Source organism: Pseudophryne corroboree (genome assembly GCF_028390025.1).
Source record: "Pseudophryne corroboree isolate aPseCor3 chromosome 3 unlocalized genomic scaffold, aPseCor3.hap2 SUPER_3_unloc_3, whole genome shotgun sequence".
Taxonomy (NCBI): Eukaryota; Metazoa; Chordata; class Amphibia; order Anura; family Myobatrachidae; genus Pseudophryne; species Pseudophryne corroboree.
Window position 1 is genome coordinate 3,863,163 of NW_026967519.1, and position 11,338 is coordinate 3,874,500.

The 11,338-nt window shown below is 48.1% G+C and overlaps 1 protein-coding gene across 1 annotated transcript in view; it reads right to left on the reverse strand.

The window, feature by feature from the left end:
- Window positions 1–11,338, reverse strand: part of LOC134983988 (oocyte zinc finger protein XlCOF6-like) — a 136,454-nt gene that overhangs the window by 124,679 nt on the left and 437 nt on the right. The window contains exons 2-3 of the mRNA XM_063949652.1: window positions 10,863–11,009; window positions 8,087–8,165 (exon numbers count right to left, since the gene is read on the reverse strand). Of these exons, the coding sequence (XP_063805722.1) occupies window positions 8,087–8,117 (31 nt within the window). The 5' untranslated portion in view covers window positions 8,118–8,165; window positions 10,863–11,009. The remainder of the gene's footprint in view (window positions 1–8,086; window positions 8,166–10,862; window positions 11,010–11,338) is intronic.

Here is an 11,338-nt window from a genome sequence, read left to right on the forward strand (position 1 = left end):
TTGCTTACTTGATCCTTAATTCTCAATCAAAAAAAAAAAATATGTTTTTTTTCCTTAAATTGCCTTAAGACCATCTTCTCTTTCTCTTATAAAAACGCATATATATATTTTTTAGCATTTTTTCATGTATAGCAGGACCTCGTACCACCTGTTTCTAAGCCTATTTATTTACAATTTGTGCATGCCATTTATCAGCACTATATTAATGGCTATTCCGCTACCCAGGTACTTCTCAACTATCATTATGTAGCCTAACTCAGGTTCTTTTTCTCATCAATAATTTTTTGTATACTGGTCCTCTGACTCAGCATAGTAGCCTGTCATACACTGACTGCTTGTGATTATACCACATTATCTTCAACCCTTTACTTTTCAATAGATGAGCCTAACCTACCTCTCTCATCCACTGTCCGCTATAATATATAAGACAGTGGACAGCAGAAGGTGGGGTCCCCTCCCTATCCTCTACCTATCTCACCTATAACTCTGTACCCTCTCATCCAGATGCGATACCACTCTCTGCAATGCCCGCAGTAACAGAGAATCTGCGCTACTAACTGGACAGCAGAAGTACTCTTGTTGCTCATCCTCTATTACACTCTCTCATTTGTGTCCTAGTGTTTCAATCACTTGGGAATATCAGGTGCAGTAAAGTTTTAACCTCTGATCACAAACAGCAAAAGTGTTAGAGCAACTTCTTCACTTTCAAAGTCTGTACCTATTTTTTGGCTACTCTCCTGATAACCTTAGATAATAAGAATTTACTTACCGATAATTCTATTTCTCGGAGTCCGTAGTGGATGCTGGGGTTCCTGAAAGGACCATGGGGAATAGCGGCTCCGCAGGAGACAGGGCACAAAAAGTAAAGCTTTAGGATCAGGTGGTGTGCACTGGCTCCTCCCCCTATGACCCTCCTCCAAGCCTCAGTTAGGTACTGTGCCCGGACGAGCGTACACAATAAGGAAGGATTTATGAATCCCGGGTAAGACTCATACCAGCCACACCAATCACACTGTACAACCTGTGATCTGAACCCAGTTAACAGTATGATAACAGCGGAGCCTCTGAAAAGATGGCTCACAACAATAATAACCCGATTTTTGTAACTATGTACAAGTAATGCAGATAATCCGCACTTGGGATGGGCGCCCAGCATCCACTACGGACTCCGAGAAATAGAATTATCGGTAAGTAAATTCTTATTTTCTCTATCGTCCTAGTGGATGCTGGGGTTCCTGAAAGGACCATGGGGATTATACCAAAGCTCCCAAACGGGCGGGAGAGTGCGGATGACTCTGCAGCACCGAATGAGAGAACTCCAGGTCCTCCTTAGCCAGGGTATCAAATTTGTAGGATTTTACAAACGTGTTTGCCCCTGACTAAATAGCCGCTCGGCAAAGTTGTAAAGCCGAGACCCCTCGGGCAGCCGCCCAAGATGAGCCCACCTTCCTTGTGGAATGGGCATTTACATATTTTGGCTGTGGCAGGCCTGCCACAGAATGTGCAAGCTGAATTGTATTACACATCCAACTAGCAAAAGTCTGCTTAAAAGCAAGAGCACCCAGTTTGTTGGGTGCATACAGGATAACAGCAAGTCAGTTTTCCTGACTCCAGCCGTCCTGGAACCTATATTTTCAGGGCCCTGACCTCATCTAGCAACTTGGAGTCCTCCAAGTCCCTAGTAGGCGCAAGACACCACAATAAGCTGGTTCAGGTAATCCACAGATTTGACTGGTTTTAAACCAATGTGTTTTGAGGAATCCCAGAACTACGTTGAGATCCCACAGTGCCACTGGAGGCACAAAAGGGGGTTGTATATGCAATACTCCCTTGACAAACTTCTGGACTTCAGGAACTGAAGCCAATTCTTTCTGGAAGAAAAATCGACAGGGCCGAAATTTGAACCTTAATGGACCCCAATTTGAGGCCCATAGACACTCCTGTTTGCAAGAAATGCAGGAATCGACCGAGTTGAAATTTCTTCGTGGGGCCTTCCTGGCCTCACACCACGCAACATATTTTCGCCACATGTGGTGATAATGTTGTGCGGTCACCTCCTTTCTGGCTTTGACCAGGGTAGGAATGACCTCTTCCTGAATGCCTTTTCCCTTAGGATCCGGCGTTCCACCGCCATGCCGTCAAACGCAGCTGCGGTAAGTCTTGGAACAGACATGGTACTTGCTGAAACAAGTCCCTTCTTAGCGGCAGAGGCCATAAGTCCTCTGTGAGCATCTCTTGAAGTTCCGGGTACCAAGTCCTTCTTGGCCAATCCGGAGCCATGAGTATAGTTCTTACTCCTCTACGTCTTATAATTCTCAGTACCGTAGGTATGAAAAGCAGAGGATGGAACACATACACCGACTGGTACACCCACGGTGTTACCAGAACGTCCACAGCTATTGCCTGAGGGTCTCTTAACCTGGCGCAATACCTGTCCCGTTTTTTGTTCAGACGGGACGCCATCATGTCCACCTTTGGTAATTCCCAACGGTTTACAATTATGTGGAAAACTTCCCCATGAAGTTCCCACTCTGCCGGGTGGAGGTCGTGCCTACTGAGGAAGTCTGCTTCCCAGTTTCCATTCCCGGAATGAAACACTGCTGACAGTGTTATCACATGATTTTCCGCCCAGCGAAAAGTCCTTGCAGTTTTTGCCACTGCCCTCCTGCTTCTTGTGCCGCCCTGTCTATTTACGTGGGCGACTGCCGTGATGTTTTATCCCACTGGATCAATACCGGCTGACCTTGAAGCAGAGGTCTTGCTAAGCTTAGAGCATTATAAATTTACCCTTAGCTATATTTATGTGGAGAAAAATCTCCAGACTTGATCACACTCCCTGGAAATGTTTTCCTTGTGTGACTGCTCCCCAGCCTCTCGGGCTGGCCTCCGTGGTCACCAACATCCAAAACTGAATGCCGAATCTGCGGCCCTCTAGAAGATGAGCACTCTGTAACCACCACAGGAGAGACACCCTTGTCCTTGGATATAGGGTTATCCGCTGATGCATCTGAAGATGCGATCCGGACCATTTGTCCAGCAGATCCCACTGAAAAGTTCTTGCATGAAATCTGCCGACTGGAATTGCTTCGAAGGAAGTCACCATTTTTTTACCATGGCCCTTGTGCAATGATGCACTGATTTTAGGAGGTTCCTGACTAGCTCGGATAACTCCCTGGCTTTCTCTTCCGGGAGAAACACCTTTTTCTGGACTGTGTCCAGAATCATCCCTAAGCACAGGAGACTTGTTGTCGGGATCAGCTGCGATTTTGGAATATTTAGAATCCACCCCTGCTGTTGTAACAGTATCCGAGATAGTGCTACTCCGACCTCCAACTGTTCCCTGGACTTTGCCCTTATCAGGAGATCGTCCAAGTAAGGGATAATTAAGACGCCTTTTCTTCGAAGAAGAACCATCATTTCGGCCATTACCTTGGTAAAGACCCGGGGTGCCGTAGACAATCCAAACGGCAGCGTCTGAAACTGATAGTGACAGTTCTGTACCACGAACCTGAGGTACCCTTAGTGATAAGGGCAAATTTTGGACATGGAGGTAAGCAACCCTGATGTCTCGGGACACCAGATAGTCCCCTTCTTCCCGGTTCGTTATCACTGCTCTGAGTGACTCCATCTTGATTTGAACCTTTGTAAGTGTTCAAATTTTTTTAGATTTAGAATAGGTCTCACCTAGCCTTCTGGCTTCAGTACCACAATATAGTGTGGAATAATACCCCTTTTCTTGTTGTAGGAGGGGTAATTTAATTATCACCTGCTGGGAATACAGCTCGTGAATTTTTTCCCATACTGCCTCCTTGTCGGAGGGAGACCTTGGTAAAGCAGACTTCAGGAGCCTGCGCAGGGGAAACGTCTCGACATTCCAAACTGTACCCCTGGGATACTACTTGTAGGATCCAGGGGTCCTGTACGGTCTCAGCGTCATGCTGAGAGCTTGTCAGAAGCGGTGGAACGCTTCTGTTCCTGGGAATGGGCTGCCTGCTGCAGTCTTCTTCCCTTTCCTCTATCCCTGGGCAGATATGACTCTTATAGGGACGAAAGGACTGAAGCTGAAAAGACGGTGTCTTTTTCTGCAGAGATGTGACTTAGGGTAAAAACGGTGGATTTTCCAGCAGTTGCCGTGGCCACCAGGTCCGATGGACCGACCCCAAATAACTCCTCTTCCTTTATACGGCAATACACCTTTGTGCCGTTTGGAATCTGCATCACCTGACCACTGTCGTGTCCATAAACATCTTCTGGCAGATATGGACATCGCACTTACTCTTGATGCCAGAGTGCAAATATCCCTCTGTGCATCTCGCATATATAGAAATACATCCTTTAAATGCTCTATAGTCAATAAAATACTGTCCCTGTCAAGGGTATCAATATTTTTAGTCAGGGAATCCGACCAAGCCACCCCAGCTCTGCACATCCAGGCTGAGGCGATCGCTGGTCGCAGTATAACACCAGTATGTGTGTATATACTTTTTATGATATTTTTCCAGCCTCCTGTCAGCTGGCTCCTTGAGGACGGCCCTATCTATAGACGGTACCGCCACTTGTTCTGATAAGCGTGTGAGCGCCTTATCCACCCTAAGGGGTGTTTCCCAACGCGCCCTAACTTCTGGCGGGAAAGGGTATACCGCCCATATTTTCTATCGGGGGGAACCCACGCATCATCACACACTTCATTTAATTTATCTGATTCAGGAAAAACTACGGTAGTTTTTTCACATCCCACATAATACCCTCTTTTGTGGTACTTGTAGTATCAGAAATATGTAACACCTCCTTCATTGCCCTTAACGTGTGGCCCTAATAAGGAATACGTTTGTTTATTCACCGTCGACACTGGATTCAGTGTCCCTGTCTGTGTCTGTGTCGACCGACTAAAGTAAACGGGCGTTTTAAAAACCCCTGACGGTGTTTTTGAGACGTCTGGACCGGTACTAATTGTTTGTCGGCCGTCTCATGTCGTCAACCGACCTTGGCGCGTGTTGACATTATCACGTAATTCCCTAAATAAGCCATCCATTCCGGTGTCGACTCCCTAGAGAGTGACATCACCATTACAGGCAATTGCTCCGCCTCCTCACCAACATCGTCCTCATACATGTCGACACACACGTACCGACACACAGCACACACACAGGGAATGCTCTGATAGAGGACAGGACCCACTAGCCCTTTGGAGAGACAGAGGGAGAGTTTGCCAGCACACACCAAAAACGCTATAATTATATAGGGACAACCTTATATAAGTGTTTTCCCTTATAGCATCTTTTTTATATATTTCTAACGCCAAATTAGTGCCCCCCCTCTCTGTTTTAACCCTGTTTCTGTAGTGCAGTGCAGGGGAGAGCCTGGGAGCCTTCCCTCCAGCCTTTCTGTGAGGGAAAATGGCGCTGTGTGCTGAGGAGATAGGCCCCGCCCCTTTTTCGGCGGCCTCGTCTCCCGCTCTTAACGGATTCTGGCAGGGGTTAAATATCTCCATATAGCCCCCGGAGGCTATATGTGAGGTATTTTTAGCCAAAAAAGGTTTTCATTTGCCTCCCAGGGCGCCCCCCTCCCAGCGCCCTGCACCCTCAGTGACTGCCGTGTGAAGTGTGCTGAGAGGAAAATGGCGCACAGCTGCAGTGCTGTGCGCTACCTTAAGAAGACTGAGGAGTCTTCTGCCGCCGATTCTGGACCTCTTCTCGTTTCAGCATCTGCAAGGGGGCCGGCGGCGAGGCTCCGGTGACCATCCAGGCTGTACCTGTGATCGTCCCTCTGGAGCTAATGTCCAGTAGCCAAGAAGCCAATCCATCCTGCACGCAGGTGAGTTCACTTCTTCTCCCCTAAGTCCCTCGTTGCAGTGATCCTGTTGCCAGCAGGACTCACTGTAAAATAAAAAACCTAAGCTAAACTTTTCTAAGCAGCTCTTTAGGAGAGCCACCTAGATTGCACCCTTCTCGGCCGGGCACAAAAATCTAACTGAGGCTTGGAGGAGGGTCATAGGGGGAGGAGCCAGTGCACACCACCTGATCCTAAAGCTTTACTTTTTGTGCCCTGTCTCCTGCGGAGCCGCTATTCCCCATGGTCCTTTCAGGAACCCCAGCATCCACTAGGACGATAGAGAAAATTAATAATTCTTCTTGGCAATTTTTGTTTTTCTATGAATGTCGTTTGGTATCAAATTCCTACAAACGTCCTTTTACATTAGGATCTTTTTTGTAGCAAACAGAGCTTCTACCAGGGGACCACCATTAGTTAATTGATATTTCAATTATGAATTATATTACAATTATACTTATTTGTGCCTTCCATCTAGATCAAATAGGTCAATAGATCTCTAACAACCTACTATTGCTACCACTGTGATTATACTTGAGTATCATTTATTTGTACCCCTTATCTTGATCAACTAAGGCATATAATTGTTTTCTACATATTTTTCACCACAGGTGCTCCTAATTTTCTATCAGGCTTATCCTGATTTTAGTTAATGATTTTTGTTAATTAATTTTGACTCATAACAAATGTATTATCTTATTTCTCTCTGTGTGGAACTCATCAATTACTTTATTTGTATACTTTATACATTTCAACAAATATATTTAGATATATTTTTGTGTAGATTGTTACTATCATATGTATACTCTGTGTATTTGAACATTTTTCTGTATCAAACGTTTCCCTTTTTTTTTATGCGATACTGAATTAAAAGTCAAGTTTTAATAAATTTACAAATTTCAAAGTGTGCCCCAACACAGAGTCTTTCTTTTTTCTCCTCCCTATCACTATAGTCGACACTGGAGTCAGAGTCCGTGTCGGTATCTGTATCCGCTATCTGGGTAACCGCACGCTTCTGTGACCCCGAGGGGGTCTGGACTTGTGACATCTTATTCAATAGAGCCACATTTGCATTCTAAACACTCAAAACATTTACCCAATCAGCAGTCGGCGGTGCCGACAGGGTCACTCCCACAGTCTTTTCTGTCCCCACTCCAGCCTCCTCCTGGGAAGAGCATTCAGCCTCAGACATGCCGACACACGCGTACCGACACCCACAAACACACTGGGGCTATAGGGGACAGGCCCACAGCAAAGCCTGTTAGAGAAACATAGAGGGAGTTTTGCCAGCGCCTATCCCGGTACTGAAACGTTTTATACAATTCCTCAGACCTGTTAGCGCTTTTAACATTAATAAAACAGCACCAAATTACTGTGTGCCCCCCCCCCCCCCCCCCCCCTGTTTTGCACCCTGTTACTTGTACAGCAGTGTAGGAGGCCAGGACCAGCGTCTCTGCAGCTCTGTGAAGAGAAAATGGCGCTGATTAGAGCTGTGAGGACTAAGCCACGCCCCCTTAATGGGGCGCTTCAGCCCCGCTATTTTCCACATACTTATACTGGCGGGGGGCTGGTTTTAGTGCCCAGGCACTTTATACTGCTTTTGCCAGTCCATTAGTGAGGTTTTATGCTGCCCAGGGCCCCCCATGCGCCCTGCACCCTGTAGTGCCGCTGTGTGTGTGGGAGCATGGCGCGCTGCGCGGTACCTCAAAGCCGTCACTGAAGTCTTCTGATATTCTTCTACTCACCCGTCTTCTGACTTCTGGCTCTGCAAGGGGGGTGACGGCGTGGCTCCGGGAACGAGCATCTAGGCGTACCTAGCGATCAGACCCTCTGGAGCTAATGGTGTCCAGTAGCCAAAGAAGCAGAGCCTTGAAACTCACAGAAGTAGGTCTGCTTCTCTCCCCTCAGTCCCACGATGCAGGGAGCCTGTAGCCAGCAGGTCTCACTGAAAATAAAAAACCTAACATAAAGTCTTTTTCAGAGAAACTCAGGAGAGCTCCTCAGTGTACATCCAGTCTCCCTGGGCACAGAATCTAACTGGAGTATGGAGGAGGGGCATAGAGGGAGGAGTCAGTTCACACCCATTCAAAGTCTTAAAGTGCCCATGTCTCCTGCGGATCCCGTCTATACCCCATGGTTATTGAAGCATCCCCAGCATCCTCTAGGACGTATGAGAAATGTGATTATCAGGTGATGTGTATCTAGGTGGCCCCCATAGCTGCTCTCTACATTACACTACATGACAGTCTCCTCTTACCCAGTGATGTGAGGGGCCGGTGATTCTCCATCGTCACGTACTTGTACAGGCCCCTGTGTTCCTCTATATACTCCCACTCCTGCATGGAGACATAGACAGTGACATCCTCACACCTTATAGGAACCTGACACACACAATGATACAGTCATCACCCAGACGCATCCCCTGGTGTTACTGTATAATGCCCCATTCCCATCAGTCACCTCTCCAGTCACATCCGCAGGTGTTACTGTATAATGTCCCATTCCCAGCAGTCACCTCTCCAGTTATCACCCAGACACATCCCCCGGTGTTACTGTATAATGCCCCATTCCCTGCAGTCACCTCTCCAGTCACATCCCCTGGTGTTACTGTATAATGTCCCATTCCCAGCAGTCACCTCTCCAGTCATCACCCAGACACATCCCCTGGTGTTACTGTATAATGCCCCATTTCCAGCAGTCACCTCTCCAGTCATCACCCAGACACATCCCCCAGTGTTACTGTATAATGCCCCATTCCCAGCAGTCACCTCTCCAGTCATCACCCAGACACATCCCCTGGTGTTACTGTATAACGTCCCATTCCCAGCAATCACCTCTCCAGTCATCACTCAGACACATCCCCTGGTGTTACTGTATATTGCCCCATTCCCAGCAGTCACCTCTCCAGTCATCACCCAGACACATCCCTGGTGTTACTGTATAATGCCCCATTCCCAGCAGTCACCTCTCCAGTCATCACCCAGACACATCCCCCACTGTTACTGTATAATGTCCCATTCCCAGCAGTCACCTCTCCAGTCATCACCCAGACACATCCCCCACTGTTACTGTATAATGTCCCATTCCCAGCAGTCACCTCTCCAGTCATCACCCAGACACATCCCCTGGTGTTACTGTATAACGTCCCATTCCCAGCAGTCACCTCTCCAGTCATCACCCAGACACATCCCCTGGTGTTACTGTATAACGTCTCATTCCCAGCAGTCACCTCTCCAGTCATCACCCAGACATGTCCCCTGGTGTTACTGTATAATGCCCCATTCCCAGCAGTCACCTCTCAAGTCATCACCCAGACACATCCCCTGGTGTTACTGTATAATGTCCCATTCCCAGCAGTCACCTCTCCAGACACATCCCCTGATGTTACTGTATAATGTCCCATTCCCAGCAATCACCTCTCCAGTCATCACCCAGACACATCCCCTTGTGTTACTGTATAATGCCCCATTCCCAGCAGTCACCTCTCCAGTCACATCCCCTGGTGTTACTGTATAATGTCCCATTCCGAGGAGTCGCCTCTCCAGTCATCACCCAGACACATCGCCTGGTGTTACTGTATAATGTCCCATTCCCAGCAGTCACCTCTCCAGTCATCACCCAGACACATCCCCTGGTGTTACTGTATAACGTCCCATTCCCAGCAATCACCTCTCCAGTCATCACTCAGACACATCCCCTGGTGTTACTGTATATTGCCTTATTCCCAGAAGTCACCTCTCCAGTCATCACCCAGACAAATCCCCTGGTGTTACTGTATAATGTCGCATTCCCAGCAATCACCTCTCCAGTCATCACTCAGACACATCCCCTGGTATTACTGTATATTGCCTCATTCCCAGCAGTCACCTCTCCAGTCATCACCCAGACACATCCCCTGGTGTTACTGTATAATGCCCCATTCCCAGCAGTCACCTCTCCAGTCACATCCCCTGGTGTTACTGTATAATGTCCCATTCCCAGCAGTCACCTCTCCAGTCATCACCCAAATACGTCCCCTGGTGTTACTGTATAATGTCCCATTCCCAGTAGTCACCCCTCCAGTCATCACCCAGATACGTCCCCTGCTGTTACTGTATAATGTCCCATTCCCAGCAGTCACCTCTCCAGTCATCACCCAGATACATCCCCTGGTGTTACTGTATAACGTCCCATTCCCAGCAGTCACCTCTCCAGTCATCACCCAGACACATGCCCTGGTGTTACTGTATAATGTCCCATTCCCAGCAGTCACCTCTCCAGTCATCACCCAGACACATCCCCTGGTGTTACTGTATAATGTCCCATTCCCAGCAGTCACCTCTCCAGTCATCACCCAGACACATCCCCTGGTGTTACTGTATAACGTCCCATTCCCAGCAATCACCTCTCCAGTCATCACTCAGACACATCCCCTGGTATTACTGTATATTGCCTCATTCCCAGCAGTCACCTCTCCAGTCATCACCCAGACACATCCCCTGGTGTTACTGTATAATGCCCCATTCCCAGCAGTCACCTCTCCAGTCATCAGTTAGACACCTCCCCTGGTGTTACTGTATATTGCCCCATTCCCAGCAGTCACCTCTCCAGTCATCACCCAGACACGCCCCCTGGTGTTACTGTATAATGTCCCATTCCCAGCAGTCACCTCTCCAGTCATCACCCAGACACATCCCCTGGTGTTACTGTATAATGCCCCATTCCCAGCAGTCACCTCTCCAGTCACATCCCCTGGTGTTACTGTATAATGTCCCATTCCCAGCAGTCACCTCTCCAGTCATCACCCAGATACGTCCCCTGGTGTTACTGTATAATGTCCCATTCCCAGCAGTCACCTCTCCAGTCATCACCCAGATACGTCCCCTGGTGTTACTGTATAATGTCCCATTCCCAGCAGTCACCTCTCCAGTCATCACCCAGATACATCCCCTGGTGTTACTGTATAACGTCCCATTCCCAGCAGTCACCTCTCCAGTCATCACCCAGACACATGCCCTGGTGTTACTGTATAATGCCCCATTCCCAGCAGTCACCTCTCCAGTCAGCAGCTGAATGGTCTTGTTGGTGAGTTCCAGGATCTTCTGGTCAATGTGCCTCTCGTGTCAGTGAGTGAGGAGGAGGCACCGGTATGGAGGCACAGCGGAGGGGTGTCAGATGGTCACCAGATGTCTTCTTCACTACTGCATAATAAGATAGATATATATAATTAAAAAAAACACGGTAAGGGAGGAGACAACAGTGTTGGGGGATAACTGGGACACAGGTGTGGGAGAAAATAGCAAACGGCACAGCATTGGGGGATGATAATATGGGGCACAGAGGTGGTAGAGGAAAGTACACAGGGGAGGAGACATGATAACGGAGCATGGGGGTGGGGAGAATACAGAGAAGTATAAACACGGGGGGGGGGGGGGAAATAAAAGGGGATACAGGGGAGGGAGCAGAGAGTCCAGAGGGGAGCAGGCGGTATATAAACATGGGGAGAGGATTACAGGGGGCAGATTACACA